The sequence below is a fragment of the Anolis sagrei genome, chromosome 1, assembly GCF_037176765.1.
Source record: "Anolis sagrei isolate rAnoSag1 chromosome 1, rAnoSag1.mat, whole genome shotgun sequence".
Classification (NCBI taxonomy): domain Eukaryota; kingdom Metazoa; phylum Chordata; class Lepidosauria; order Squamata; family Dactyloidae; genus Anolis; species Anolis sagrei.
The window spans coordinates 43,215,865-43,232,051 of NC_090021.1; the positions used below are offsets into that span (position 1 = coordinate 43,215,865).

Genomic DNA, 16,187 nt, shown 5'->3' on the forward strand with positions numbered 1-16,187 from the left:
ACGCCTTTGCTTTCTGATGGTCCAATATACATATACTTGATTTCATGTACCACATTACTTATACTATATGTATAAGATGTTTGTAAAACATAAACTGATTTTATGTTTAGGCTTGGGACCCATTTCCAACATATCCCATTGTGCATGTATATGCAAATACAAAATGTGACTAAATTTGAAATATGAAACATTTATAGCCCCAAGCATTTTGAATTAGGGCTACTCAACATGTACCCTGCATTGCCAATGCAGGGTACATTTGTTGGGTGCCATTCCTTCATCTATAGTGCCCTGGCATGACATTTTGAGTCCTGTGGGAAGGAACCAGCACATTAGGCCACATGATGGAAGTTATCTGAGATAGGTCTCTTTGCGTTTTAGTTCAACATTTTTTGTTTCTCTTAATTACTGAGAGAGCATAGAGAAAAAAGATCCAAAATTGTGTACCTTCTTGATCTCTGAAACTGGCTATGAAACAATATATTCTTCCCACAGTTTCAAGTTTGTTTTTGCACTCAGAAGATCTGGAAACCTGTTTTTCCTCTCCAAGTTAAGATTAACATTCTCAAAATGGTGAAGCAATTTTGCTGTCTTTGCCTGGCTTTGTACAGTATGTACGAGTGGTACATTTTCAATTCCAATAGGGCTGATATGAACAACAAATCCTAGGGAAGATGGTTAGAAAACGGCTTTTCCTGCATTTGCTGAAGCCTCATGGGAACCTATGGTATTGCAGTGCATAACTGAGAACAGACACTAAATCGGCATGCATCCAACAGCTAAGTATTATGTGCCCAAACAACAAACAAGCTTTATTTACAATATTCCTACATAAAATTGCAGGCCGAGGGGCTGCATGTTCTGTTTACGCAGATCTGAATGCCTGCTTAAAAAGAGACAAACACAAGATTTTTCCCATGGAAACAAAATCCAAGGTCTGTTTTGTATCTATACCAGGAATAAGAGCACTGGTTTTCCATAATTAGCTGTATTTTATGCCCACCACAGATCACCATGAACTGTGTGCTTCAGTGTGATGGCCTACAGCTGTCTCTTTGCATTTTCTTTTTCTGCACAAGCAGTCTTTGTGCTGTTAGAATAAGACTAACCATGGGCACAAATGTCCTCTTAACCCAATCTTCTATTTTCTTACAGGGCATTAAAGCCAAAGCAAACTTTGGGACAAAAACATTCCAAGTGACTGTCTTCTACTGCATTCCTCCACACTTATGCTGCTCCTTTCTTGTTCTGCACCCTTATTCTAGTGCAGTGTCCCATCCTCAAGACCACACTACCCTCTATTTTCTCCTTACTACATTCCCAGTTTATTTAGTATATTTTGGTATTACAGCAGACCAAAAGCATATTTCAGCAGGAACAAAAACATGTACTGCTTTTCTTCCTGTTATTGCTTTTATTTATTTATTTATTATTTATTTCACAGTTTTGTATACCGAGCTTCTCAACCTCGTTGAGGGACTCAGCCCAGTTTACAGCCATAAAAACATATACCTTCATTAAAATATCATATATCACAAATTACAAAACAACTTTAAAATACACTAAATACACCAAAGTCCAGACACTTGCAGCTGCTTCTTATGTGGAAATGGCTGCTGGTGCCATGATAGCATCACATCATTCATACTTTCCCCTTTCTTTAACAATAATTTTAATCATGATATATACCATTCCTTCTTCCTATACAGATATTATAAATTGATTTTTTTATTTTTCTATTCCTTCCCACCCTCCACAAATCATGAACTCATAAACCTTATTCCTATCAATCACCATAACTATGAATCGTCTTCTAAATATTTACATATATTTATACTGTATATACTGTATCTTAATAATAATCCTCAATAGTTATGTTTGTTGTATGGCATTGAATGTTTGCTGATTTTGTTGTTCACTGCCCTGAGTCCCTTCAGGGAAGATAGGACAGTATATAAATCATCATCACCATCACCATCACCATCATTATCCCCAGAAATATATCTTGATCCAAAAGAGTCCAGTTTTGTCTGAGAGAAATGGACCATACTCTATTTAACCACGTTTGTACAGAATAATGCTTTAGCTATTTTTAGTCTTGCAATGTTCATTACAAAAGTTTTCATTTCCATATAGAAATGAGTAATATCACCCCACTAAAGTGGATGTTTTGGCCCAATATTTAACCTATTTATCCTAATATGTGATCTATCCTGATACAACTTATTCCAGATATTTTTGGTCAAGTTGTCCACAACTGATTCCAATCATCTATTTTGCCACATCATCTCCAACTCTGCCCCCTTTGGGTTGATACAGCTGTACCCCAGGTTAATATAATTCAAGGGAAAACCCAAATAGTGGTGTAAAATTCTGATTCTCTCCTGAGTTATGCCAGTCCAGACACTTGCAGCTGCTTCTTATGTGGAAATGGCTGCTGGTGCCATGATAGCCATCAATGCTTCCTGGGCTCAGGCAGCCTGGAAATGTGAGGTGGCTGTCCTCTCCTTTTCCCTTCTCTTGTGTTGTAGCTGAATACAGCAGCAATAGGGCAACCTACCTTATGTTTGGGGCTTGTGTCTCTGTGTCTTGTGACTCATGAAGGAGTATAGAAGGAGGAAAAGGTGGGCTTTTAGTGGATAGTTACACCCTTTAAGAATATTTTAGTGCATCTCCTTTGATCTGGGGAAATACTAATGACTAGCATCATCTGTGGTCAAATGAATATTAACCTTCTTTACTGCAGTTATAATTAACACTTTTCTAATGCAGAGAAACCTGAAGCAGAGACACTGCTGTCTGAGAACTTGCTACTTGCTACCAGACCGCAGGGTAATGTTTCACATGTTCAATCCTAAATAAAGCAATATAAAAAAAATAATCAAACTGGTCACAGTAAGCCAGGGATCTCTAGGAATGCCAGCATGCCAGGGAAAAATAGTTTATTATGTATTTTCATGGCAGACATGGATAAATAAATTATGTATTTCCAAGCCTGATACTAGTGAGATAATAGCTAAACTAGTTTTAAAAAATATTACGATGAGAACTTGCAATAATCTCTGGTGACTGTAGTCTCCTATCTGTGTTTTCCAATATTATCTGGGGGAGAGGAGGTACAGAAATAAGATTGATTTATAACCTTTTCTCTTGATCTATTGACTAACATACATAAAATCAACATTACAACATTCCATCCCAGTACCCTGGAAGGACAAAATAATAAGAACTGGGATGGAATGTTGTAATGTTGATTTTATGTATGTTAGTCAATAGATCAAGAGAAAAGGTTATAAATCAATCTTATTTCTTATTTCTTGTAGCAACTCCCATGAAGAACAAATCCTTTTAAAACTCCCACTGCAGTATATTGTTTACCATGTGAAAAAAATACTTGGCATTCATTTTTCCTTCTAAAATACAACTCTCAACTACATTCAATGTTTGGCTACTAAGTTATTTTTAATCAATGTGGCAGTCTAGATAATACAATCATAGAAAATAAATTCTAATTCAAATTACTCTTTCAATTCACAGACAATAAGCAATGCAGAATAATCAGGCAAGCTCATCCAGAAACTGGTCACTTCTAATAATGAAGCATATGCAGGTTCATGTCTCCTTTTGTCTATTACTGAAGATGCATTGTATATATGTACTATGTCCAAGACTGCTTACAGGTTCTCATATACTTAAATGAGCTATGGTTTATATTCTCTTATGATAATGAATGGGTCACATGTTTCAAAATGAAGTGAGAATGATCTGGTATATTTCTTAACGTTTTTGTAAAACAAGGACTCTCTTCAAATAATTATCTTTACATATCTTTAAATATCTTTTATTGCCATGGACCCCCAAGACTTAAGTCAAGATTTAAAACCCTAAAATGTATCTAATATTTATTTCAAGGTTTCTCATGAGGGGCTTCAAATTTGGAAAGGAGGGAGAAATAAGTAAATGCATGCACTTCTGATGTAATATCTTTACTGTATAATTTATAAACATTTAGATTAATAATAATAATAATAATAATAATGACAACACAATGAAAACAACAACAACAACAACAAGACTGTCATGGCTGCATGACAGGAGCCAAGACAAAAGCTGGTTGGCTGGATGTGCCTGCATGCAGGAAGTTAATGAAATATAAGCTTTCTTCCCTGCTGCCACTATCTAACGCCTTCCTATCTTTAACTGTTCAGCCCTTTTGCAAACCAACCAGTAGTGATCCTCCATATACACCAGTGGTATCACTAGGGTTAGTGTCACCCCAGTAATTGTAAGAAAGCAGCTGGGGTGTACATGCTTCTAGATGTCAACTATGAATTGAAAATAAAATAAAATGATTTTGATGCTCTTGTGCCACTGAAATTCAATAGTAAAGGAAATGGTGTTGGGATCCTGGCAGGAAGGCACAGGAAAAGTGAGAGTCTGCCAATAAAAAGAGAAGGCTGAGAGGAGACAGGATAACCATGTATAAATATGTGAAAGGAAGTCACAGGGAGGAGGGAGCAAGCTTGTTTTCTGCTGCCCTGGAGACAAGGACGCGGAACAATGGCTTCAAACTACAAGAAAGGAGATTCCATCTGAACATTCAGTCAGGAAGAACTTCCTGACTGTGAGAGCCGTTCAGCAGTGTAACTCTCTGCCCTGGAGAGAGGCTCCTTCTTTGGAAGCTTTTGGATGGCCATCTGTCAGGGGTGCTTTGAATACAATATTCCTCCTTCTTGGCAGGGGTTTGGACTGGATGGCCCATGAGATCTCTTCCAACTCTATGATTCTAAGGTACAGTGTTGCACATAAGAAAATAGCTGAAATTACATGCAAGTGAAGGTGTCATTGGAAGAATGCTAGAGGCTGTAGGATCTTTAGTCTTGGGCACTTCCAACAACTTTAACTCATTTGGATACTTTTTAATACATCACAATAATTACCTATAAGCTCAAAGTCTCATTGAAAAAAACAGTTCCTAGAGTAACAGACACTGTATTAGACTGACAGACAATTTCCCAGGTGGCATGCTAGCCATTTCCTATGATCCAGTACTGAAATTATTATTTTTTTGGATCACATTTCTGGACTCTCTGTTGTGTCTTCCTTTTCTGCGTTTTAGCACCATTTTCTGAATTTAGATAAATTTCACTTCATTGTTGCTCCTCAAATAGGCCACTTGCCCTGGGAACTGGGTCTTTAATTTATGTCTGCAGATACAATTTGTATCTGTTTGTGATGACTGCAGACCCATTCCCCGTAGCATGCCAAAAAGGGTGTATCTTGTTGAAGGGTAAGTCGATTAACAGACCATAGTTGAACCATGAACTTCATTCTCCATAACTTCCTACAAATTTTGACAAGTATGTAGCCAGAAGAAAACAGCATGCAACTACACATACAATATATTGTGAAACTACTTCAGAGAAAGAAATACAACTTACTTTGCTCTTTTAGCCATCTCATTGCCATCCCATCGTGGACTATAAGGATAGCTTTTCTGAGCCTGTGAATACAGCTCTCCGCTATTAGTGAAGTGATAGACAGATTGAAATGTTAAAGTTGGCTGGTCCCGAGGAAAGTACAGTGGGAGGTCAACTACAAAAGCAGAAAAGATGACACATTAGTGATTTTTTTGCTTTCATTTTCTAGAAAAAAGTCTCATATCAACTCACCTATTAAGAAATGCAATCAAATCAAACACATGCTTAGGAAATGATAATTTTGCTTCTAATAAAAAGAGGGTTAATGTAGTGTTGTGTTCTGAAGCATTGTTTTAGTTTTTAAAATTTCTGCCAAAATGCGATAATGTGGGTTCAACTGAAAGCATCTTTTGACTGAATAACTCTTCTAATATTAAACATTTTCAGTACTTTGAACACTTATGCAGAGCATATATATTTTAGTTTTGACATCTCATATAGATTGTTTGAAGAGAGGAGACCTGCAAACAGAATGGCAATCCATCTTATAGGTGTATGTTGCTGGGGGTTACCTGGCTGAGTGATACCCTGCAAGTGGCCTTTTCCGGGGGTTATACTGCCTTATGCTTCAAGTCCAACACTACTGAATAACGTATTCTTTGTTCTGATTTCCCATTTTCAGAAATATTCAATTCTGTGCTGTGCTAAAGTTTTGCCTTTGCCACTGCAGAAAAGGAAATCTAAGCAATTCAACTGTGCTAACACAATAGTATGGATTAGTTTGGGAATAATGCACAAAATTATATGTAGTGCTTATAAAATGTATCAAACAAAACGAAGTTTGCATTATTCAACTAGAATGACCCAGACAACACCATTGCTAACCTTTCTAGAAACCATGAAGACAATTTTTGTTGTTTGAACTATCTCCCCCCACTCCCTACCCCAAATAACAGCAAATTATTCCACAGCTGATCTGGATATAAGCTTATTATTTAATTGTCTACCGACATAACTAAATAAAACCAATGACACTAAGGAATCGTGTGGCTACTATCTTCTTTGCACAACCCTTGAACAATCTCTACTGATTGTCACAACACACATTTTGTATCATTTCCAGCAACAGTAACAAACCACAAAGAATCCAATGACTGTTTTGTGTAAAGATTTTCCCAAACAATCACATTTGGACAAATCTGCTGAAAGTAACCATATAACTGTATATAAAGGTCCCAAAGGCAAAAACTTACCAAAATAAATAAATTATGAATGCAAGATATGTTCTTTTTACAATGAAAAGCTAGCAAAGTGTACATTTCCTAGGATTTTGTACATACAACACAGAATCAGTTCATATTAATTAGTAAAACTGTACTATCTCAACTCTTCTTTGGCTCCTGACATAAGGAGTTGATTGTAGCAGAGTCTGAATCTTATAGTTGTCTGTTGTATCCACAAGCCCTGGATTTATTAATTTATATTTGTATTAATTTTATGTTTTTCTTAATTTTACAAACTTGCCTTATTTTGACTGCCACTTGTTCCCAAATGTCTGTCAATGTCTGTCCTGAACAACTGCACGAATGGACACAACTTTGCTACACATATCCCCTGCTCCATTGGAAGGTTTCTGTGATGACTTCACTCCCAACCAGTGGAAGTGTGGACTCAACACAGAATGGACTTAGCCATATTGCTATCTGAGAGGTGATTCCCTAACACATGGTCTCTGAGGCTACTCTGAGACTAATTACCACTGAACAGATTTCTTGAAGAAATGGATGTGAATGCCCATAGTTGCTTGGAACATAGTTTTGAAAAGCTAAGAATGAGCAAGGCATAGGAAAGTATAGAATGGGTCCTCTTATGTTTGAGTGTATAGCAGTGTTATGAATTTAAAAGCAACTGCTTGCTTGTTTGGGATTATGATTGCTAGTAAATTTGCATACAATTTATGAAATTTAATAAGTAGTACAGGAGCTATCAATAATAAAGTGAGCTCTGTTGATTGATCACTGATTATCTTCTCAAACAGATAGAACTGAAATACTTTGCCAGCCCTCTGAACAATTATTAAATGAATGACACATCAGTGACATGTTGTGAAGCCAGAGGTTATTTGCATTATTCCAATAGTCTACGACTCAAATGATCCATTCTATTTTATTGACTTAATATAAACCACTTTAACTGGGCAGCAATTTTGAGATGAGTATCTTATTATTTGTGTTATGCAGTTCAACTCTATTTCCTTTATGTGCCTTGTTGATTTTTAAATTACTTCCTCTCAACTATCAGTTTCTTTAAAAAAAGCTAAATAGATAGTTTAAAGCTGTGAAGGAGGATAATAAAACTTCAGTGCAAAAAGTTAACAATATCTGCTGTATTAGTTTCATTTGTCTTTTTTTTACTGAAGAATTCTCAGTTTCCATTATCTTGATTTTTAAAATATCTGACTTACAGAAATATTCAGTAATAGCACTTTTTCTTATTAAGTAAGCCAAAAGCTTTGTTTTACGAGCACGAATATAGCACTGAAGTCATGTTAAAAGCACAATAGAGACAAGATTGTCAATTCAGAGAAGCTTTCATATGCTGTGATTAGCCTTTCAGCAATTGCAGAATTTTTCTCCCAACACAGGGACTGTTTCAAAGAAAAAAAGAAGGAAGGAAAAGGGATTATTTTTGTTAACTAAAAATCATAGGGATGTTGTAGGGATTCAGCTATAGATCATTACTAAGTAAATGTACACAACTAAATTGCCAAGCCTGATCTCTTCCTCTGCTCTGTATTTCCTTAGTTCTCTTCCTACATCTTCAAAACAGTTCTTCTAGACCTTACACCTCAACTGAATATTACCCTGCAGCTCAGGGTAATGTCCAGTCTCTTTCAGACAATGTCATTCCCTCATGTTCATGAAAACATATTTTTTACAGATTTGAAATGTACTCTATATTTATTCCAGAGGCGTACGTAGTTATTTATTAAATATATTTGTATGGTATGTATTCCTTCAAAGGAATGAAGGTAGCATATCTGGCTTCCCCTGTGTCCCTTTTGTTGTTACTGTAGTCCACAGAATCAGTATGGCTCGCATTCAATGCTTCATAAATAAAAAGTGATTTGAAACTAAACCCCCTAATTCTAGTCAGTCACTACAACATATTACATCTACTATACAACACTTTACATCTGCTATCACAGTCACTATACATGGCTCTTTACTCAGTAATATGATGAGGTAAAGTCAGGTGTCTTGTTTCCAAAAGCTTAGTCTAAATGCTCATGACTTGTGGATGAAGAAATGTAAGCTTGTGAGGGCACAGAATCACAGAACTGAAAGTTGGCCATCCAGCCCAATCCCAGTTTGCAGAGAAATACAAGCAAAGCCCTCCTGACCGATGGCCATCCAAGCCTTTGTTTACAAACTCCCAGAGAAGGAGATTCCACCATACCCCAAGGCAGAATATTCCACTGTCAAATAGCTCTTACTGTCAGAAAGTTCTTCCCAATGTTTAGGTGGGAATATCTTTTTCCTGATATTTGAATCCACTGTTCTGTGGTGTAATCTCTAGAACAGCAAGCTTGCTCCTTCCTCAATATGATATTCTTTACATGGCTATCACCATGTAAATGTGATTTTCCTGCTTCTTGGCAGAAGGTTGGACTGGATGGCCCACGAGGTGTCTTCCAACTATATGATTCTGATTCTACCTCCCCTCTCAACCTTCTCTTCTCCAAGCTCTTAGGGGACTACACTTTGAATGTGCGCTTAAGTTTGCTCCCCTTTTCTCAGATATTTGGAAAAAGTTGATCCATCATAGCACTTGGAGACATATGATGTCACACCAAGGAACATCACAGAAGATGCCTACTCTAGCATTTCCCCTGGATATTATTTCTGAACATGGAAAGGGTTACATGCAATTACAGGTTCTGTTACTGTGGTCACATACCCAATCTCTTCCTTATAAAGAGTGATATTAATGTTTTAAAAATACAGAGGGCTTAAAATATGTGGTATCTACATTTTCTGAAGCTATACACATTAAAATCTAAGGATATTTAGTATTCTTAAGCTAGGTTCCTTTAGTTTGTTTTCTACTAGGAAAGAAAGGAAACATGAAACTGTGCAGAGCTGCAGTTGCATCGACATAGGCTTTGTTTCAACTGTAAGGTGGTTAGTGAACTATACCAAAGAAAGACTTGAAGGAAATGAAAGCCAGCAGAGCTATGCAGGAGTTTTAAGAAGTTCAAGGAAAAAGCAGAATGGGCAGAGCTATTTTAGCAAAGGGGATATTTAGATAGGAGAGGTAGCAGAACTGGAAGAGTCAAAGGTGATAAGGATAAAAAAGATGGGATGGGGCAAAGTGGTGCAAGTGGCAAAACCAAGGAGTCTGTAACTGATTCCTCGGGCTAGAAAGTCAGTGCAGAGATTTCACTTGATCTGAATGATTTTAATAGAAGTCATGAAGATGACAGCATAGCTGTCCAATAAAAGGCCAAAAATGAGGTTGCAGCAGGCAAAAGAGGAATGAACCACAAGTATGAACCTGAATTTTAGCAAATTTGGATAAAAAGGACATTTGAAGTACAGAAAAATATAGTCCAACACTGAACTGAGGAACAGAGAGAGAGAGAGAGAGAGAGAGAGAATGAATAAAGGAAACACAAGGTTTCTATGTAGAATTTGATCTCACTGGTGACTGTATATTAAAATAAAGGATAATTCTGATTACACAAGCCAACAAAATCAAACTTTTTGTAACAATCAGAAATGAAAGAAGCACTATTTTTCTGCTGATTTTAAATATCTCTCCCCCTCCTCCCAATTATATCACCTTTTTAAAATATGATGAATGGTACATTACAGCAAACTACTGTAAAGTCTGCACATTTCACATCATATTTGTGTAACACAAGCCAGCAAGGTTTTTTCATCAGATATAATTTTAGATCATTCTTATAGAGTTTTTTTTGTACTGAATTCAGATCTGTGTTTATTTTTTCTCTATCACATGTAATTTTCGCAAAGAGGCTAATCAAATAATTAATGCATTTACACAATGATCTCAATTGATATCAGTGCGTAAATGCATTAATTATCAATTAGCCTCATTGCAAAAACTACGTATAAGAGAAAAAAATAAACACAGATTTGAATTCAGCACAAAAAAGTATATAAGAATGACCTAAAAGTATATCTGATGAAAAATACTTGTTGGCTTGTGGTATGCTATAAAATGCAGACATCATAATATATAAATATTTTGAGCAGCTCCACGAATTAGCCCTTCGTAGGAATCTGACACCTGAACTCTGCAATACCATATTCAAGATGTACATGTTTGCTAGATTAAAACACTGACGCAGTATTCATGCCCACTGCTGCAAATACTATTTCCAAACAAGAGTTGACTCATAGGTACTTTTTGCTCTGTCTGCAGACAATGGATGGATGACTCATGTCTGTAAATTCCTGGAAGTGCCAACAGACCCCTTGCTTAGTCATCTTTTCAAGGGATGCTGAGTTCATGAGCTCTGTAAGTCATAATATGGATTCTACTGTCTAAAAATAACTTGATATGCATCAGTCATTTCATCTACCAGGTTTACCTACGTTATGTCGCAAAACAGTGATGTCCAATCTAGAAAAACCACAGTTTTACTGCCATGTTACAAACAAAAAGGAATATATACAATATATAAAATATATTCCATTGTATATATCAATGGAAGAAATGAGCTTCCTTTGTTCCAAGACTATAAACATTTCTGGGGAATATTTCCTCAGGAAGCAAAACTGAAGAGGAATGAAAATAACCTTCCAAAACTATGGCCATGGCATTGCTGGAATAATAGGTGTTGATCTATAAATCATTGTCATTTTGATATATCCTTGTTAAGAAGAAATCCATTTTTCATATGATGCAAGAACATAATGACAACGGAACATCAGTTCTTGGCTTTCTACCTGGAGGGGTCTGCACTGAACAGGTTCAGTGTGTGAATAATCAAATCATTTTAATACACTGAAACTATTAACAATAATAAGGAATTTAATAATAATAATAATAATAATAATAATAATAGAAAAGAAGAGAATATATGGATCTACTGTGTTAATGACTGCCTATCCATAGGTGACCCAATACTGTGTTTCTTTCTATTGCAGTAACTCTATTCATGTTTAAACCACCTTTCATAGACTACGTTTGTCTCCCATGTTTATAATTCTTAAGAAAACAATAAGGTAACTTTATTAAAGCAAATATATAGTAAGATCATGACGACACAGGAACAGTTTATTTCTCTTTCACCTATATTTGACTAAGACTCTCCCATTACATCACTAATAAAGTCTTATACAATAAGAGAAGTCTTAACAATTGAAAATACATTTTAACACTACCGGAAAGGGTTGATAGCTTAGAACTAAACATGTTCACTTGTAAGTTTCATCGGCTATAATTATACTTTTTGAAATATGTACTTTTAATACATACACCATTACATTAAAATATACCATAAATCTTGACTACCACAAAAATACTTTTTGGTTGACTTATAATGTTTTATATTCATACATTTGACTGTTGTTTGACTTTGTATTGTGTTTTTAACACGTTGGAAGCCGCTTTGGGTTCCCACTGTGGGAGAAAAGTGGCATATAAATATAGATTTATTATTATTATTATTATTATTATAATATGTTATAACATTTATATCATATTTTAAAAAATACTTATTTATATCAGTGCTGGTAGAAATTAAAATCTGTCTAAGCAGGTTTTAGAATCTTATTCAGCATTTTCTAAATAACTTTTTATTGCGAATTGTTTCTAATCTTGGCATTGAGAAGCTTGAATTTCTCTTCAAGGTATGAAACTATTGAATTTAGGATTAAAAAGGAACGTGTGGAGAGAAATGGTTTTGCTCTCAACACTCAAAAGTAAACAACAAGGAAATGACATTTTAGGGTGCATCTACAATGTAGAATTAATACAGCTTGACAGCACTTTAACTGCCATGATTCATGGCTATGGAATCCTGGGACTTGTAGCTCAGTGAGGCATTAGCACTGTTTGAAAGAGAAGGTTCAGGATTTTGTAAAACTACAACTTCCATGATTCCATAGCATTTAACCATGGCAGGTATAATGGTGTCAAATTACATTAATTTTTCTGCATAGATGCACCCACAGTTCTTTAACAAAACTAAAATGTGTACATTACATCAGATTATGTTCTCTTCATGTCAGCTCAATTGCCTGTTTTGTAAGTATTTTTAACAAACATTACTAGTTTTATTGGTAAATATACACAAGGCAAAACTACCTTAGGGATCAGTGAGCAGTAGTTTGAGGTCAAGCACTGAATCTTCAGGTTGTGGTGGAAACACAAGGTAAGCTCCGTGTCTTCTTACCCCAATATTTACCTTTCCTGTGCTCTGGGAAGATGTTGAATTTGAATTCAGTCTTCAGTTCTGCATGTGTTGGTTTGGGACTTTAAGGCTCAAAAAGCTGTCTCAGGAGATATACTTGTCTCTCTTACTGGAAATTTTTAGGAACCATGTCAGTGATACTATCAGTGGCTGACTTATTTTGGATTGTATTATCCTACAGTTGCTGCTACTCTTAGGGATTTGCTGTTTTTTGTTATATATTTTTTACTATTTGGTGTGATTTATATTTTCATTTTACACTGTGTGTGACACGCACACATAGCTCATCTGGATAAACTAATAAGAATGGAAAAGATGTAAAACTATTCCAAAAAAGAGATTAAAATGTTACAGCATTTAACTATGCAAAATTAGTGCTTCGGTGTATTATTTTATGCTTCTAAAATCGAATTAACAAAACATTAGCTATATCCTGATTTTTAAGAAATGAGTATTAAATATTGCTGTGACAAGAGTATTTTACTTCCATAACCATACATTATGTAACTAGATCAGCAAATCTCTTTTGGTGGGTGGAGCCCAGAAATTCAAGTTTGTTTTTGGCTTGGTACACAAAACAGTAGCACAGAAATGCTGGGGATTATCTGTATAATTTCTAGTCTTGATGAGATTAATCCTTCAAGCCATGTTCTCCTTTTCCTCAGGTACAAAAGGCATCTTTCACTTGATGATAACAGCATGTACTTGTTGAAGCAAACAATGGATGAAGTAATTACTAGCAGTGAATTTGCAGCACAGTCCTAAACAAATTTACCCAGGAACAAGCTTTATACTATAACAGTATAGTATTTAGTTTTATTTTAGAAATAGTACACATACAGTTGTGGTTATCTAGGGATATAATTAATATTTCCAAACATTTCTATGTAACATGTTTCATCCCTAGACAAAAATGGAAAGACGATCTATTTGAGGGATTTCTTTGTTGCATTCTATGCAAAGTAGGTTTTTGTACAAACACTGAAAAAAAAATACAATGTGTGTACAAATAAAACTTTCAAAAATATATCCCAAAGTGCAAAAAAGTAACAAAAAACAAACACCCATCTTGCCTAGAGGGGATAAAATTCATGTGTACTTTCATTCTTATGCGAGGAAATAAAATAAAAACCACAAATTTATGGTTATCTACTTTACTTCATAGTATGGTATTACTTTATCAACCAGATTGGTTAATATTAAAGAAATATGAAGATTTTAAACCATATGGATAATGTAAATTTATTCCATGAAGTAATTTGCCATAAAGCATTAATTAAAGCACCCCAAGAGATTACTACTCAGAGTACATGATTGTATTGATACTTCATATTGACTACCAGAATACGTTTCTTATACTAAAGATATCCATATGGAACCAATTAATCTCCACATGATCATCATAAGTGATGTTAAAAGTGAGTAATTTCTGTTAAAAACCATATCTTCCCATTTTTGATTTGGACTAGTTGAAACTGGATGAAACAATCTGCTTTTCTATACACACAATGAAATTAACATTAAAATTCTTTAATAAAAATCTATATAATTTTAAGTCAAATATTCTTGTTTCTGTATTCCCTGTCCTCCTCAGCAGTTACTATTTTCACTCTTCTGATGACAGTTATTAATCATGCTTTAGTGGCCGATTTTGAATGTAATTTGTGTTTTAAAGGGCAGACAAAAGTGAAACAGAGAACTGTGCTTTTGTTAGTTAATGTCATTATACGTGTACAGATAATTTCTTGGTCAGGTTTGGACTTGCTGGCATTCAGCCTCTGCAATGGTGGTGTTGGGGCATTAAGATGGCCCAACCCAAGAGATTTATGGATCTGAATGAATTCCTGATGGCTCTTGGGGAGTTTCCTGCTGCTTCAGCAAGTAATCTTTCTGAATTTCTGGTTGATCTCTGGAATGGGGGAAAACTACCAGGGTGAATAACATGCTCACTCCTAAATGTCCCTTTTCACAAAGTGGAGTTAAACCAGCCAGCTGCTTTTCTACAGAACTGATAGCAATGAAATAAATGAGATGCAGACTAGAACAACAGTGACAGAAAATTCAAAAGTGAGTCCTGCCGAAAGCAGGAAACATCTATCTGAAGGTCTATGGTAGGGCAATAAAGGCAGCAAGAAATACTTTTCTGACTAATACAATTGCATCAGCTCAGAACTGATAAGCAGAGTTTCAACTGGTCATGGATTTGTTACAATCTCACTCAGTGGTGAACATAAGCCACTCAACACCCCACTGCGAAGAATTTGCCCACCATCTCACAGATAGAGGAACACTGGTGAAGTGAATAAGTGAAGTCATGAATGGGCTATCATATCAAGGCAGGGTACCAACATACTTGAAGAAAACTATGGTAAGATCTCTGAAACAAACTTCCTTGGATCTCCAGTTATACTAGAAAACTATAGGTCAGTCTCCAGTTCTCCATTTTGGGGTAAGATACTGGTGCGTGTGGAGGCGGCTTCTCATCTCCAGGGATTCCAGTCTGATTTCAGACCTGGTTATGGCACAAGAAAAACTTTGGGTGCCTTTGTGGATGACCTACACAGGAAACTGGACTGGGAAAATATGTCTCTGTTCATTTTAGAAAACTTCTCAGTGGCTTTCAGAACCATCAACCATAGTATCCTTCTGAGTTACCCTTCTGGGCTGAAGCTTAGAAGTACTGCTCTTCAGTGATTTTGTTCTTTCCTGAAGGAGTGTTCTCAAAAGGTGGGTGCTGTGGGATTCCTCTTTGATCCCTGACCATTGCCCAGCGGCCAACATTGCATCTGCAAGGAACTGTCCAGCTGAGCTGTTTCGGACCATCAGAGGTCTGTTGAACCTTGCCACTTGTGACGGGGTCTCTGGCCCTTCAACAGCTCACTGTGAGGCATTTGCTCTGTTCTTCGTGGATAAAGTTGCTCTGATTCGCTCCAAACTGGATGCCACAGCTACTGTAGTCTGTGAAGATGTAGTGAGAGCACCTGCTTGTCCGGTTTTAATGGATTCATTTCAATCTGTGTAACCCAATTGGAGAGACGAGGGCAACCACAGGCATCCTGGACCCCTGCTCATCCTGGCTGATAAAGGAAGCCAGAGGGGTTTGGCAGAGTGGGTAAAGGTGCTGGTTAATGCCTCCCTTCGGGAAGGCAAAATTCCAGCCAGCTTAAAACAAGGTGTGATAAAATTGCTGTTGAAAAAATAATCACTGGACCCCACTGATTTGAACAACTTTTGGCTAGTTTCCAATCTCCCCTTTTTGGGCAAAGTTCTGGAATGTGTGGTTGCCTCACAGCTCCAAGGGTTCTTGGATGAAACTGACT

The 16,187-nt window shown here is 36.2% G+C and overlaps 1 protein-coding gene across 3 annotated transcripts in view; it reads right to left on the reverse strand.

The window, feature by feature from the left end:
* BABAM2 (BRISC and BRCA1 A complex member 2) overlaps positions 1–16,187 on the reverse strand; it is a 142,894-nt gene that overhangs the window by 19,575 nt on the left and 107,132 nt on the right. For all 3 annotated transcript variants that reach the window (XM_060754111.2, XM_060754110.2, XM_060754109.2), the window contains exon 11: positions 5,442–5,595. In XM_060754111.2, the coding sequence (XP_060610094.1) occupies positions 5,442–5,595 (154 nt within the window). The remainder of the gene's footprint in view (positions 1–5,441; positions 5,596–16,187) is intronic.